This window comes from Mustela lutreola, chromosome 6 (genome assembly GCF_030435805.1).
Source record: "Mustela lutreola isolate mMusLut2 chromosome 6, mMusLut2.pri, whole genome shotgun sequence".
Lineage (NCBI taxonomy): Eukaryota > Metazoa > Chordata > Mammalia > Carnivora > Mustelidae > Mustela > Mustela lutreola.
Genome location: NC_081295.1, coordinates 65,921,019 through 65,937,892, shown reverse-complemented (window position 1 = coordinate 65,937,892; position 16,874 = coordinate 65,921,019). Strand labels below are relative to the sequence as shown.

General features: G+C 33.8%; 1 protein-coding gene across 1 annotated transcript in view; it reads left to right on the top strand.

Annotated features, from left to right (window-relative positions):
• Nucleotides 1-1,051: 1,051 nt before the first annotated feature.
• Nucleotides 1,052-16,874, top strand: part of PDE7B (phosphodiesterase 7B) — a 311,613-nt gene continuing 295,790 nt past the window's right edge. The window contains exon 1 of the mRNA XM_059177480.1: nucleotides 1,052-1,479. Within this exon, the coding sequence (XP_059033463.1) occupies nucleotides 1,459-1,479 (21 nt within the window). The 5' untranslated portion in view covers nucleotides 1,052-1,458. The remainder of the gene's footprint in view (nucleotides 1,480-16,874) is intronic.

Genomic DNA, 16,874 nt, shown 5'->3' with positions numbered 1-16,874 from the left:
AGTATTAATATTTGAAAAAGGACTCTGGCCTTTCTTAAGTGATGTGCCTACTCCTAAAACATTTTCTGTGTCTAGAGCAATGGAGAAATCTGATTGGCCAGTCTGGGTCACTATGGTCACATAGTTGGGGTGGGGGTTCAGGGGCTGAGAGGGAGGAGGGAGGTGGCAGAGGAAGGCTGTGCGGTCCATAGGTGGGGAAAGGAAAGTTTCCAAAAGAAAAAAAGATGTTCTAATAGCAAAATGGGGCAGGGGGCGAAGGGAGAGAATATGGAGGAGGGAGAAACAACAGATGGCCACCACTGAGATTTTCCAGAGTAGGAAGAGAAATACAGGGATAAGCTGGGGCCCCTGGTAGAGGAAGAATCCTTAAATAACTGTACCTTCACACGTTTGGGAAGAGGACATGCTGAAATCCCAGGCATGCCTGTATGGTATCAGCACGCCCTGCTTCTTAAATGATTCCCTGTGGGGAGTTGCAGGAAGGATCCCCCTAGCACAAATAATCCTAAAGCTTCACCACAGAAGCTGGAGGAAAGATAGAAAATCAGGGATCAGCAGCATAAACAGGATCTCTGTTTTTCCCTGCACATAATATCACTCACCAGCTCATTTGCAGAACTCTGCATCCATGACTATAAAGATTAACAATTCATTTTAGGTAAGGCTGACAAAGAGTTCATTTTGAAATAAGCAACAGCTGTCAAGTGGGCATATGTACACAACTTGCATTTGGAAAAAGAGTATATAAATCTTGCCACTATTATTTAGCTCAAGGTTTTTATCTATTTTTTGTTTTTATTTTTGTTTTTGATACACCCAACCATGAGGTATTTTAAATTTTTAAACTCCATTCCTGAATATAGGAAATGTTTCTTGGGTTCTCCTGAGAGTGGGGTGCCCAGACTAACCACAGGCACACACACATTCTTCCCATAGTACAGTACTTTAAAATTAATAGCACATGCAGAGGAAAAACTAAACCCTTTGACGTCACTCTTGAAATGAGGAAACATAAACAGAAAAGGCTCCACTTCAGTAAGCCGCCAGAGTTGAAGCCGATTGGTCTCTGCTTTTCCTCGCCTGTGGCAACTGACAGCACCTCCCAGCCTAGCAGGCCGGCTGCCTGCCTGCTCCCCCAGCCAGTCGTGGGTCTGGGCACTGCAGCAGGCTCGGCTCTGTCCCAGCTCTTGCCTGGGAGAAAAGTCGTGTACTCACCCAGAGACAATCTCTCTTTCTACCTTCTTTCTCTCTCGATTTCTCTGCGTGCTTTTGTGTTTCTTTTCTTTCCTTTTCTTTTCTTTTCTTTTCTTTTCTTTTCTTTTCCCCTTGTTTTTACTTAATTATATTCCTAATCCTGGATGAAGTTGCTGGATTCTGCAGCACAAGTCTTCATGAACAAGCAGCACCGCTCAGAGATTTCACGGCATTCAAAGGTCACAGAACTGCCACTATGGTTAAATGTCTTGTTTAATGGTTGAGGTAGGTACAACAAATTTAAGCGGCAAGCTCATTTTTCTTGAGAGAACGGAATCACAGAGAGATGGCAGGAGTTTTATTTAAAATGAACCTGTGTGTATATATATATATGTGTGTGTGTGTGTGTGTGTGTGTGTGTGTGTGTATATATATATATATATATTTTTTTTTTTTTGGTCTGTGATTGTTACTACAGCAACCAGCTTTTGAATTTCCTTCCTTTTTCTAGGCGAAGGGACTAAACATTATCACTTACCCTGAATTAACCCTTTCATTCCAACCAGCCTAAATGCGAGACTCCGGGATTTTCATTGCACTTCGAGCCCCCATGGAGGAGGATTCCTATTTCCCTTCTTTTGTAATGAATGCAATACTTCTTCTTCAACATAAACCTTAGAGTTGGCTAATTTTTCTTTTCAGTGGAGATAGAACAGGAAAATATTGGTACAGAGATTGGTGAGGACTGCAGGACAGGGAAAAAGAAAATCAGGGTTTTTTCTTTTTTTTTTTTTTTTTTTTATCTTGAGTTTGCCATGTTGGTTGATAGCAGACTTCAAGAAGAAAAAATTAGTAGGAATAAGCTAATAGGTAATAGGGCTGAAGGTAGAAAAACTTGTAGAAGGTATGTCAGAAAAACGAATTCCTGAGGAAAATGCACTTTATCACCTTGTTGCATTTAAAAAAATATTCTGGAATTGGAAGTCGGCAGAAGAGGTGCAGGCGCTGAGTTAGATGACCCATGGTTTTTAGATCTTACTTTTTATAAAGGAAACTAAAAAGTTCTTTATTAACCCTGTGAATTTGCTAATTTTCTTTTCCTGCAAGAGTTGAAAGCAGAGTGAGATATTTAATTAGGGACCTCAGTGATTGAGCCGGGGATCTAATTAATCATCCATAGATCCTGTTCTTTATGGGCTTTGGGCAGAGTGACTGTTTGAGTAAACCTCTTTGCATCAGAAGGCAGGCATAGACAGTAAACACACTAACTGCTGCAGGAAGCAGGGCAAATAACATAATGTTGTTTTCAATGACATGTTATTATTATGCGTTGAGGGGAACCCCTGCTAAAAATCATTTCTGTGCAAAGAGTCCAATTTTGCCAAAGCAATTCCAGTAACATATGGTTAACCTGGATTTCCTTATTAGCCTTCTCAAAGTTATGCAATAGCAAGTAAGACGGGATTATTCAAAACCATGACTCTGTTTCCAAAATTTCTTACTGATTTTTCTTTTTTTAAAGATTTCTACTCTCCACCTCGAAAAACAGAAATTTTAAAAAGTGGGTCATGTTAGAAATATTAAGCAAGATATCAAAGACATAGTGCATTTCAAAGGGTTAACAAAATTAACTGCATGAAACTGTGATGTACTAAGTTAAGAACTGTGAAAATATTAGCTCCGAAATGCAAAGGATGTGCTGTGAATGGACAATTGCTTTTCTCCAGCGCCTAGTGGGAAAACAAGGACTTTGTGTGTTCCAAATGCGGTCCCTCCATTTCCTCTGCTTTATCTTGTATTACCCGCTGGGGAAACAAAGATGGGTGTCAGTAGTTGCGTCTTGATTGACATTTTCTCCAATAAAATGAAGTTGCTTTTTGTAGCAAGTAGAAGCCCAAAGTTAACTAGTTGCAACTCCGAAGATTGTACCCTCTTTGTAAGGATTTTTACCTGATACCATAAGCTGTCCAATTTCAGACTGTACTGGCTCAGTTGACCAAAAGGAGACAAAAATCAGTGGTGACTCTAAGTCAGCAAATTAGCTGACAAAAAACCTTTTTGGAATCAAGTTACTTAGGATAAGTGTGGAAAAATTCAAGATGTGTCATGAACAGACATCGACTTAGGGAAAATCATACCAGTGCACCTTTTGGTGCTTTACATGGTTTTCAGCACAAAGCTGTTTATTGTCAGTTCTCAATAAATACCTAGTTAAAATACTTGTCGAGCACTTACTACCCTTCATATATTGTAAATTATTTAAATGCTTCAAAAGTATGGCATTTTTTACTGTCTTTGAAAAATGTTTTTGGTGTCAGTCCGGCCTAAAATGTAATCTAGAAATCAGCACATCAGTAGTACAGAGGAGGGCATTCTCAGCATTGACCTGTGTTATTTTCAGCCAAAGGACATCCTACTCCAAACAGATGCAAAAGTAAAATGACCAAGTTTCCTCAAAGTGAAAATGAACCACCTTGAAAATGCATCTGCCTAGTAATTAATCTTCCAAAGTCCAAGGTTGTTAGCTAGGCTCAAATCACGGAGGAAGCTGCTTGCCAACTCACAGAACAGTGTTGGAAGGAATTTTTTAAGCCCTAGACTAATCTCAAGCAAGATAAAGAGGTCTTCATTATATTAAAGAGAACCACCAAAATTAAAAATTAGGATAGATTTCCAAACATCTAAATGTAAAAGCTAACAGGTAGTCTAAGTAGCTCAACTGACACTGACTTTGGGGGGACATCTTATTGGGGAAAGTAGGTCACTTACCGGGGACCCTGGATATACAGAATGTCTTCTTCCAAAAATCCACCATCCTATGGTGGGCACACATGTGCTACTTTGCACGTGTATCCCAAAAGTAGCCTAGAGACAAGTAGGAACCTCTCCTCTAAGATGTACATCTGGCTGAGGAAGAAGGGATTTGGCATTTGGACATGTAATGAGGTCCTCTCTAACAGTGTTTCTTCATGGTGGCACCTGCATTTCTCCCAATGATGTGCCTTGGAGAGCACTTCCATCATTCACATGAGAGCAGCCTTGTGATCTGTACTGTTGGCTTCCAGGAGCATCTGGGGTGACTAAGTGGACGTGCTAACTTTGATGTGTGAGATGGTACATACTTGGTGTATTAGCAATTTTTGAAGTAATTGATATGGAAATTTGGGGGAGAGAAGGGAAAAAGGGATGTAGAAACCCAAACTGACTGAATATCTACTATACACAAGCACTTAGAGATTTGAACGCAGAGAGTGAAGCGTGTCAAAGTTCTAGTGTATAACCAAGGTATTTATACTTTTCCAAGAATCATTTAGGTATCCAAATGATTTCATTTGTACTTATTAGAAAGTGACTGCATGGAGCACACAAAACAAAACAAAACAAAACAAACAATGACAGCAGCAACAAAATCAGGAGGCAGAGACAGGAGACCAGAGTGGATATTCTCTTCAGGCTCTAACTAGCTGGGTGACTGAGCTATTTGCTCACTCTTCACTTCAGTTTCATTATCTATAAAGGAAACTGATTGTATTGTGTTTCTAACAGTGCTTTTTATTTGAAACTTTTTATAGTATTCTTAATTTAGAGTTTTTAAAATAATATATATGTATAAATGTGAAAACATCAAACCTTTATTCAAAAACATCACTGTGTATTTTCTACATGTCCCATGAATGAATACAAAGATAGATAAACAACAATTTCTACCTTTGGGAAATTTAAATTCTGGATAAACATATAAGTGAATAGCAGAGTCTTTGCAGAGAAATGGAAGAACAAAGCAAAGTTTGGAGGGAGGTAGTGATGAGGAAAAGTGAAACTGAAGATGTGAAACTATGCTAATTGGAATTTAAGAAGAAAACTAAATTTTCTATCTATGTATTTATTTCTATTATGGTGATCTTTAATATGATCAATTAAAGGCATTGCCATTCTTCTAAAATAACATATATAATGGTGTTATTAAAAAAAAATACAAAAATATAACATTGAAGACATCTGAAGTTTTCTCCAGGGGCCGAATTAAGTTACTGCACAGGATGGAGATGGTGAATTAAGTCAGTGAACTAAATCAATGGTGATGATGGTGTCTTCTCTATCATCGTTTGAACTTGGAACCCCAAGGAGTCATAGAAAGCAGGAGAACTTTAACAGCAGCCCCAGATGCCAGCAGCCATTTGGTACAAGCAGGGAATGGTCACAAACTGCAATGGGCTTGAGTTATTGATGCAATGTGGTGGTGTTCTGGGAAATGCCCTCAGTGTTAGGAAAGCTTACCTAGCAGCTCAGAACTTATGGAGATAACCCATGTGAGTTAGTGCACATTTCTTAAATTTGGGGGGCCTCAGTTTCCTCATCTTTAAATGCGGCCATTGGAATATTTGTAGAATGCCGTTTTCCTTCCCAAATCTGACAAGATTAATATCTGACTTCTTAGCATCCATTTGTTTTTATTCTTCCATCTCTCCCATCCTTTATTTCTACCACTTCCCTTTCTACTTTGCCTTTGCTCAGTTTTCCAAATTCACATAATTTCACCTCCAAAATACTCTCATTGCCTAAGAAAAACAAAAGCCAAACAAAGTCCTAGGTTTTGGAGAATTTCTCCTCAGGAAGACTATTGCTCCCCAGAGACGATCACCCAGGCTTGCCCCGGTTCTCTTGTGCTAGGGTAATGGGCTGCTCCATGGCGGCAACACTCCTTCATACAGTAAGGGACGTGCTCTGTGTTCATTGTAGGTGGGTACTATAATGTTACATAACAAGAATCTTTCTCCTGAGTGCCAATCATTATTGTGGATTTTCTATATTATTTAGTTCAATATCTCCTTAACCCAATTCTGGTTTCTTTAGCATAATTGAAAACATGTGGATAATCCAATTGGAGGAATCCTCAGACAAAGAACATTTTCTTTGGTGAATCAGTTGTCCACTGAGTAGCTGCTCTGAGAACTTTGCCCTGATGGCCCAGGGTCACTGCCTCATCCTAGTGGTGGGATTGATGCAGTTCAGCTCCCCTAATCCAGACACACTGGTGAGATTGGATCTCACCAGTCAGATTGGGTCAGAACATTCATCCTGGCATCTCCTCTATGTGACAATTTACAGTTACCAACTCAACCATGGAGAACAGGGAGCAAGGTTTGTAGTTTCAGATAAACCTAAAAATAACTCAACACTAAACACACAGGAACTTATTAAACAATATACAGGTTTTAATGTAATACTGTATAAATACACCAATATTTTGAAAATCTAAATCCTTTCATGGCTGCTTTATACATCTATTTGCATGTAGTATAGAAGTAGGATAATAATAGCCTTAGCTGACATGCCAGTAAAGAAAGTTTATGTCATACATTTAACCTTCTTCCTTCCCTCCCTTCCTTGTCTCCTCCCTTTCCTACATTTGTAGGGAGAAGATGGAAAAAATTAAGATTAGTAATGAGATGTTGATGGAGTTTCCTTTAGTAAAATTTGGAGTAATATTTTTTTTAGTTTTTCCTTTCTAGTAGTTGGTAAATTCACCTAAGATTTTTTATTAAAATTCCAGATTGTTTTCTTATTAAGACCTTTTGTGTTTTGCATTGTCATAATTAACATATAAATAAGAAATACATAAAATATCCTTTTAACAGGATATTTGATGAAATTTATCATCACATGATGAAAATGATCATTACCAGCCCACTGCTTCAGACATACAAAGTAAAGATTTTGTTCAAAAAGGGGGTTTAATACCTGACTTAAATATACTGAAATATATTTAAGAGTTCTGAGTTTTAGGAATACGCCTATCTTCTCCTGCAATTGGAGGTCAGGTCTAGGGCCAATTTGGGCTTAGGGCTGTTTCCCTAGGTCCAGGTGTAGACATAAGGTGGTTAACATATGCCTGATTTGGTCTGACTTGGTATCAAAAAGATATCAAATAGTCAATGACTTAAATATTCGTTGACCTTGGTAAATCTTAGCCTAAGAACATATCAAATTATGTTCATTTTATATTCTGTAATATAAAAAGAACAAGAAGGTTCCTAAATCCAATAATAGGTGAGTTGTTGAAAATGTTACTTTAAATATGTACATTAGAAAACAGATAGTTATTTAAAAGAATGTGCTAGATCCGCAAGCACAAATATGGAATTTTTAAGGAAATTAATTATTAAGGAAAAAAAAGGCTAAACATTTCCACAACTATATATACACATTCATACACACCAACAGAAATTTTCTGGAAATTCCAATAAAAATCTTAAACGATGGACACCTCTGGGAGAACTTGGAATACAGGATGGAGAGCAAAACGTACTTTTCCTGCATATACTTTAGAATCGTTCAGCTTTTCTCCCCACAAGTTTATTACATCTACAGTGGGGAAATGAAAAATATTTATTTTTATTGTGTGATATTTAAAGTTGAGAAAAAAATAGAAAGTAAAAGAAGAGTTCTGTTTTGTTTTTTAAATTGCTTCATTTGCTTCTTCCTTCAATCCTGTTGAGTTCTTCCCATATGTCATTGACATGACGAAGGAGCGCAGTATGACCAGCAAGGAACAACTCCTGCTTGAGTAACTTTGGGCCAATCATCACTCTGAACTCCAGTTTCCTCCTGGAAAAAACAAGGGGCTTAGTGAAGGTCAAAGTTCCTTCTAGCTTTTACACATGTCTAAGAAAATATTTTGGTCCATTGTATGCCCAACTATTTGAGATTTTTTTCCATAAACTGTATATACATATTTTACTGTACATATTTTATTGTTTTGAACATTTTGTCTAAATTTTCTGCTTTAGAATTGGTCAGGTTGGTTTAGTTTTTTGAATTAATTAAAGACCCAAAATTTATATTCATCCAAATAGTATTTAGGGAAACCACATGTTATTGATAGACCTTTAAAATTAAAATTTACTATAATATCATGTGTTCACAAAACAGTAGAAAACACTTATGTGTATTAAAATGTGTCATTTGTTGCAATACAAGCAACTAACGCTTCAGTTTGAATACGATTTATATATTTTTTGGTTTTACAGGAGAAAAAAAAAAGACTTTCATTTCCCTTTCTCATTATGCCACTTGCCAGCTGTGTCTGGTCAGATGAAAGAACTCAGTCATTCACAAAAGTGTAGAAGCATTCTTATAGAAAGGAGATGCTGCAGTAATACAAAGGTCTAAAAAATGCCTTGATTTAGAAAAGGTCATTAAATTTAAGAAAAAAGTTGTTTTTCCATGAAATAGAAATATAGCATATTTCTATGTCTGTAAGATATTGTTCTTGCTTTTTCAACTAAATGAAAACATGTTCAATTTGGTTTTTAATTTGATTGGGAAAATGTAAATATTAGTCATTTTTGTTATTCAGTACTTTTTATTTTATATTTTTCTAGACTTTATATTATGTTTGGAGTAAAGAGTAATCTTTAAGTAAAAATAAAATGAAAAGGATAAACATAAAACAGATAGGAATTTGTTTGATTGCAGGTTTTGAATGACCAGAGCCAACATTCTAAACTTGTCTTCATAAATCTATTTTAATTATTAAAAAAATCATTAATCACATAAAATTATTCATTGACTTATAATAATTGAGAAATATTGTCCTCTTTTTAAAATTAATATATTGCCCCAAGTGTTTACGTGTGAGTGCATGAGAAAGAGATTAAAAGCAAGGACTTCTCAAACTTGAAGACGAATTTATATAAAAGCTTTTTATGTGGTAATTCATGTCAAGAAGACAGTGATTTGGAGAATATACCCTACCGAAAATGCATCCTTTAATGTAATTCTTTACCAAAAGAAATAGATGCATTTATTAGATTAAATGATAATAATTATAATTTTTCTTTAAAAATTCAGTTTGTATGTTATGTTGTGAAAGAGAAAGGAAATCAGGAAGAAAAAAATGAGGTTCAAACTTTTTTTTTAATATTTTATTTACTTATTTGACAAAGAGAGACAGCGAGAGAGTCAACACAAGCAGATGGAGTGGGAGTGGAAGAGGGAGAAACAGGCTTCCCATGGAGCAGGGAACCCAATGCTGCTGAATCCCAGGACCCTGGGATCATGACAGGAGTCAAAGGCCGACACTTCACGACTGAGTCACCCAGGCACCCCAAGGTTCAAACTTTTACAAGGGGCACTAAACTTGTAATCTAAAGCCTTGAGTTTAAGTTCCAGTTGGTAGTCTTTCTGAGAGTAATAGTTTCAGCAAGTTATTTAGAGTTTTTGTCTTTTGTATTTCTGCAATGTAAATATTTATTTATTTATTTATAAGAGTAGGAGAGCATGAGGAGAGGCAGAAGCAGACTCCCTGCTGAGCAGGGAACCTGACATGGGGAGGGCAGGGAGAGCCTGCCCATCGAGCCTGACAGGGGACTCGATCCCAGGACTTTGAGATCGTGACCTGAGCTGAAGGCAGAGGCTTAACCAACTGAGCCATCCAGGTGCCCCTGAAATATAAATTTAAAGTGAAGTAACTTTAGGTTCTAAAATTTCTAGGACTTACTGCAAAGATGAATTGACTTTCATATGTAATTAATCACTCGATTCATAGCACAAATGTCAAGTCACCTCATTCTTGAAAGATTCCTGTTAGGAAAAGATTAGTTATGCCTATTTTAATGGCAAGAAAATTGAGGTTCACAGAAGTTACAGCTGACAGAATTGGTATACAACCCCAGCTTTTTAATGACAAATTTTTATTGCTTTTATATGTTTAAAATGCTTTATGTTTCAAGTTCATTTTGAATCATTCTAAGCATGAATTGAAAAAATTTATGCAAAACATAAAAGTATGTTTCAAATGTTAAAGCAATCTACTTGGTATATTTACTTATAGGATGTTCTAATATATAAAGGAACAATACTATTTCTTTTTAAATGGATTCACAATGGATGAATCTGACACTTTATACTTCAGAATTTTGGCTGTCAGAGGCAGTATAGTGTAATGGTGAACGGTGCAGAATCTGGTGCAATTCATTGTGGTTCGCTTATTAGCAATATGATCCCAAGAAAGTTATTTAATCTCTTTGGGCCTCACTGGACTTACTATAAAATAAAAGAGTTTATAGTAGTGCATCATATGATTGTTGAGAAGATCAAATGAGTTTTACCTGTAAACTGCTTAGAACACTGTGTGAAAGACAGTAAGCATCATGTGTGTTAAGAGTTGGTACTATTTTCTTACAAAATATAAAAATTATTTCATGAAGTTGTAGCTATTTTGTGTATAGTGCTGCTGGGTGCTTTAAAAATTTAAGGGAAATATTGTTTTTTTAATTTTTAAAATTTTCTATATTAAACAATAGTGCACATACAGAAAAATACCCATCATATAAATAAACATAACAATTCACTTATTGTAAGTGAACCTGTGCAATCATGACCCAAGCCAAGAACTTGAACATTATTACATTATTGCCACCTCAGGAATCCATCATGCCTCCTCCATTCTGCCATTCACCATTACAGGGTAAGACTCATTCAGTTGTTAAATATGGTTGTATTTTGTTTATTTTCACTATTCCATAGTGTTTAATTATTTGAATATGCAAGAATTTGTTTGCTCATTCTGCTGTGGAAAAACATTTGTGTTGCATCTAGTTTTTTAATATTATAAAAAATACTGGCCTGAGTATTCTTGTTACACATCTTTGGTGCACATGTACCTGTATTTCTGTTGAACGTATACTTAGGAATAAGTTGCTAGCCAACAGAGAATGTTAATGTTCAACCTTAGTAGAAAATTCGAAAAATTGCTCAAAATGGTTCAAATAATGTACATTCTTACCAACTCCATATGATAGATCACTTCCCCATAACCTTACTTATTAGCATTTAGTAGGTATGTAATGAAAGCTTATCTTGGTTTTAATTTGCATTTTCCTGATTATTAATAAATTGGAGCATTTTTTCACTTGTTATAGGTCAGGTAAACATTCTCTGTCAAATTTTTAAACAAGTCATTTAGATATTAACTTATAAGAATTCTTTATATATTTTAATATATAAAATATATATGTATATATATTTTATATATATTTATCATATATATAAAATCATATATATATGATTGCTATATATGTTATATATATTTTCTCCCCTTGGTAAAATCTTCTGTTTTCGTAAAATCTTCTGTTTTCTTCTTCAGGATTATTTTGGTCCTTCTTCATTCCATATAAATTATAAATTAACTTAGTTTCCTTCCTGTAAAACGAAACACTGTTACGATATTGATCATAGATCAGTTTGGAAAGACTGACATCTTTCCTGACTCTTCAAATTTATAACATAGTATATCCCTCCATTTATTTAGGACTCTATTAAATTCTCTCAATAATATCTTCTAGCTTGTTTTGTGGCCATTTTACACATTTTTTGCTACATATTTTGATATTATTCAGAATGCTATCTCTTCAATTTCAATTTTAACTTTTGTTGCTAATACTTAGAAAAACAGATTTTTCTAGGAGCACCTGGGTGGCTCAGTGGGTTAAAGCCTCTGCCTTCAGCTCAGGTCATGATCCCAGGGTCCTGGGATCGAGCCCCCATATCGGGCTCTCTGCTCAGCAGGGAGCCTGCTTCCTCCTCTCTCTCTGCCTGTCTCTCTGCCTACTTGTGATCTCTGTCAAATAAATAAATAAATATTTTTTAAAAAAACAGATTATTTTATATCAATTTATCAACAACATTGCTTAACTCACTTATGAATTATAATACTTTATTCTGTAGATTTCTTTCATTTTCTAGGTAGACAATCTTACTATCTCTATATTGACAGTTTTTTTATCTTCTTTTTCCATACTGAACTTTGTCTTATTGTGCTAGCTAGAATTGTCAGTAAATTGTTGAAGAGGGTAACACTGGGTAAATGGATTGTTTCAAATCTCAGGAGAGCTTTCAATTTTTTTTACACTTAGTATGATATTCTTTATAATATTTGGTAGTTTCTTTCTATTCCAGTTTGCTAGTTTTAATGAATGAATACCTATCAGATTTTTTTTTAAGATTTTTATTTATTTGTTAGAGAGGGGGGGGGGGAGAGATACAGAGCGCAAGCACAGGCAGACAGAGTGGCAGGCTAGAGGCAGAGGGAGAAGCAGGCTCCCGGCTGAGCAAGGAGCCCGATGTGGGACTCGATCCTACGATGCCAGGATCATGACCTGAGCCGAAGGCAGCGGCTTAAGCAACGGAGCCACCCAGGCGTTCCTCAAATTTTTTTGATACCTATCATATGATTTTTCTGTATCATTCTATTGTGATGGTGGTTGATTTTACAATGTCAAATCAAACTTGAAGTCCTAAAATAATTGCAATTTAGTCATGATATGTTGTGCTTTTTTTTTTTTTTCCCCTAAATCCCTCATTTCCTTGTTTCTGGAATGCTAATAATTTTCAGGATTTTGAAACTGTGTTGGTGAAAAAGATTAGCCTAAAACGATCCTTTTTGGTAACAACCCTGTCAGGGATCCACAGGCCTCATAAAATTAGAAAAATTATTCTTTTAAAAATATTTTGGGGGAATTTATATAAATTTCTGTTATTTTTTCCTTAAATATTTGTTAAAAATTATAAATAAATCCATGTGGTCCTAGAATATTTTATAGAAAATTTTATAGTTATAATTTTAATTCCACTAACTTTTATAGGCTATTCAGATTTTCTACTTTTATTTTCAGTTTTGGTAAGTTGTGTATTTCTTGTTCTTAGCTATTTTGTCTAAATTTTAAAACTAGCATGAGGTTATTTGTAATATCCTGTTTTAATATTAGTCTTACTTTTTATTCTTGCTATTAATTTATTGTGCTATTCCTGTTTTTCCTTTTTTCCCTATGGTTTTGTCAAGATCAATTTTATTAGCTATTTCAAGTAAATAAGTTTTATTTTTTAAAAATCCTTTTCATTTATCTATGTTTGTTGTCTATTTTTAATTTCAGTTCTTTATTATTTCCTTCTTGTTCCTTTCTTTAGACTTATTTGCTGAGTTTTTGTTTTGTTTTGTTTTTCTGTTTTCCCAAATGATTTTGTTGTTGTTGTTATTGTTTTTGGCTCATTTACTTTTCAGTCCTTCTTCTTTTTGAATATATACATTTAAAGCTATAGATTTTCCTCTAACAGTTCTAGCTGTGTCCCAAAATTTAGCGCTTCCATTATGAGTTCATTCAAAATAGTTTCATTTGTAATTTCTCTTTGGACTCACAGATGATTTAAAAATGCATTTATTAATTTTTAAGTATATTGAGATTTCCTAGTTATCTTTTTGTCATTGTTTCTTAGTATAATTCTACTGTGATCATAGATCATACTGTGTATGATTTAGGTCTTTGAAATTTGTTGCAGCTTGTATGTGTGACCCAGCATATGGTCAACTTTTGTAAACATTTCACATGCACTTGAAATGAATGTTTATTCTGTGGTTGTTAGGTATAGTGCTTTATATATGCCAGTTAGAAAATTCAATAATTGCATTATTCAGATCTTCCACATCTTTACTGATGTTTTTTCTTCCTCTAATTACTGAAAGAGGAATGTTAACAGCTCCAGATAATTGTGGATTTGTCTATTTTTCCTTTTAATACTGCCATCTTTTACTTCATTATATTGTGTTAGAGATATGAAATTGCCATTATGGATCAAATAGCTGAATATCAGCATTTTTATATAAACTAATAAACTAATATTTTAATGGTGTGCTGTTAAATCATACCTTCACTGTGGGGTGATAATTGGTTCTTGGGAAGCAGAACATTCTTACATATCGTAATAGTTTATCTCCTTCCAAAAAGACTCACTAACAAATATAGTGTTGGAAAGAGAAGCTAAAAAGACTCCTTAAGGAAATGGGATGATACGGAGAGGTTGATAAATACTTCATTTAGACAAATTATATCTTCCTGGTGAAATGAAACTTCTCGTATAATAAAGTATCCTTTTTTTTTTTTTGTCCATCAATGCTTTATGTGTGACCTATTTTTCATTCTTTTAGTTTTAAATTTTCTATATGTTTATGCTTTAGATTTGTCTCTTTATAGTGGATGTATTGCTTTATCATTCAGTTTGGTTATATAGGTCTTTTCAGAGGAGTATTCAGCCCTTTTATATTTAATGTAATAGTGATTTTTTTTTTAATTTAAGTGCCGACTTACTCTCTACATTCCATTTGTTTTCCTGTTTTAGATTTCCTTTTATCTCATTGCTAGTCATCTCTTGGGTTGAGTATATTTGTCATTGAATTTTCCTTTCCCATTAGCTTGTTATTTTTAAATTCTTTCACATGTTTTACTGGTTACTACTGAGGTTACAGAATGTATGTTTGACCTAATCAAAGTATGATGCAAATTAGTATTTTTATTACTGTAGCAAAAATTGAGAACCTTTGAATGAATGTCTTAACTATTTTTATACCTCTCCTGAATTATATGCTGTTTTCAGGTATTTAATTTTATATAATTTAAGTCCCATAATACATACATTATTATGTTTTTATACAGTCATATATACACTTAATTACTTCCTGCATCTCTGTGATTGCATATAGAACTTCTTTTAGTCTATTCATAATTTGGTTTAGGTTTTCGTTGTCTGAAACGACTTTATTTTGCCCTTTTTAAATGTGAATGTTTCCTGGAAATAAAATTCTAGATTGGTAGTTTTCTTTCCTCACTTCAAGACATTATTATATTGCTTTAAAAATTTCACTGTTTTGTTTTTTTTTCTTGAAGTCAGAAAACAGCATTTAAAAGCAATCTCTCCTTTTTACAAAAATTTTCTTGATGATTTGTAGTTCTTTATACCTTCAATTTCCAATAGTGTTACCATTATTGCTTTGTTGTGATTCTCTTTGCATTTATTCCTGTGAGGGTTTATATGATGTATTAAGTGTGCATCTTGATATCTTTCAGCAATTTTGGAAAATTACCATTCATTTTCTTTTTCAACATTGCTTCTGTCCCATTCTCTCACACTATTCTTAATGGGACCCCAATTACATATATACTTATCTTTGAATACTTCTACCCTCATCGTTCACCTTTGGTCTCTTTGTTCTTCGTTTTGGACATTTTCTTTTGACCAATATTTTATTTTCCTAATTCTTTATTCAGCTGTATACAATCTCGCACTTAATCCATTAAAGGAGTTTGCAACTTCTGTTATGGCATTTTTCAGTTCTAGAATTCTAGCATTCTTTTTTGTAGTTTCTAGATCTCTTTCAAAATTCTTAATCTTGTCTTTCATATCCTTGACTATATTCTACATACTGTTTTAAAGTCTTTGTAACTGTTTTATTTATATATTTTGAGTGTTTATATGTATTATCTGCTATTGATCCTGACTGGATCAAATTGTCTTGCCTTTCATATCTTTAATGGCTGTGAAAAGAGGGAAAGGGAAGAAAGTATTAAGGTTAATTGATGTGGCATTATATGCACCAGTGGTAAATTCTCGTTTTTCAAAAAATATTTATTGTCTTTTCTCATATATTTGAAATAAATTTAAAAATGAGAAGTTGTATTCATCGAAGTCATGAATTAAATAGATAAAAATTAGTATGTGTTCACCTGCCTAATTTTACTATGGTCATTATAACCATTATGCAAAAGCTAAACAATATAAGAATTATAATCTCAACAGTGTAATCACCTCATTATATAATTATTTTCCTTATTATATAATTATTATATATTATTTTCCAATAGCACTTTGACAAACTATTATTTTGAAGATTGTTAATATCCTAATGAGACCTTGGGTCTAAGAACTATTTGTAATAGACAGACTTTTATCTGCACCTCACATTTCCAATTAAAGATAGCTACATAAAAATATTATTTAATTCTTGATTTATGATTTTTGTGACTGGAAGCTAATGTTTTAGATTGTAGCTAATATAAATTAACTACAATGAGCTATTAACAAATTTCTTTATTGTCCTAATTGTTTCATACAAGCAAATATGTCATTGAATGAAAATGATACTCCATATGTGTTATAAACACTCAAAAATTTTTATTTTTATTTATTTTTTAAGTTTTTATTTAAATTCCAGTTAGTGTACATAGAGTGCAATATTAGTTTTAAGTGTACAATTTAAGTTATTCAACACTTACATACAGCACCTGCTTCTCAAGTGCACTCTGTTTTTTGTAATTAAAAAATAAATTATTTTCAGTACACTAGCTTGTCCTATGGAATGCACAAATTAATTATTTAAATAGTTGCAAACAAAATATTCCTGGGAATAAGCTGAGCTATGCTATAATTAAACTTTGGCCTAGTTATGGAAAACCAGATTTTTGGTGTTCTGTATTTATCTATTGCCTCTGGCAGTTTGTTGGCTTTCCTGAGTGTTTGTGCTGTCCTAGTGCTACTCTATGCAGGTTTTGCCAGGACTGGGATATCTTTGAAGCACAGGTAAACTTGATGTCAAACCTAATAAGTGCAAAATATACCACGTCCTTAACCTTGACTCTAATCACTAATTACTTATGAGAAATTTTCAAACAGCTTGAGAATATATATTTTTAGAATAAAAATATTAAGAAGTTAAGAAAAATGAACTTGATACATTCTCCTCTATTGGTATTCTCTTCAAACAAATGTGTATTTCTAGTTTTCATACCTTGTGTGATGTTTTCTTTTCAAAATAGAGATGAAAAAATTGGAATTTAAAAAGAATCAAT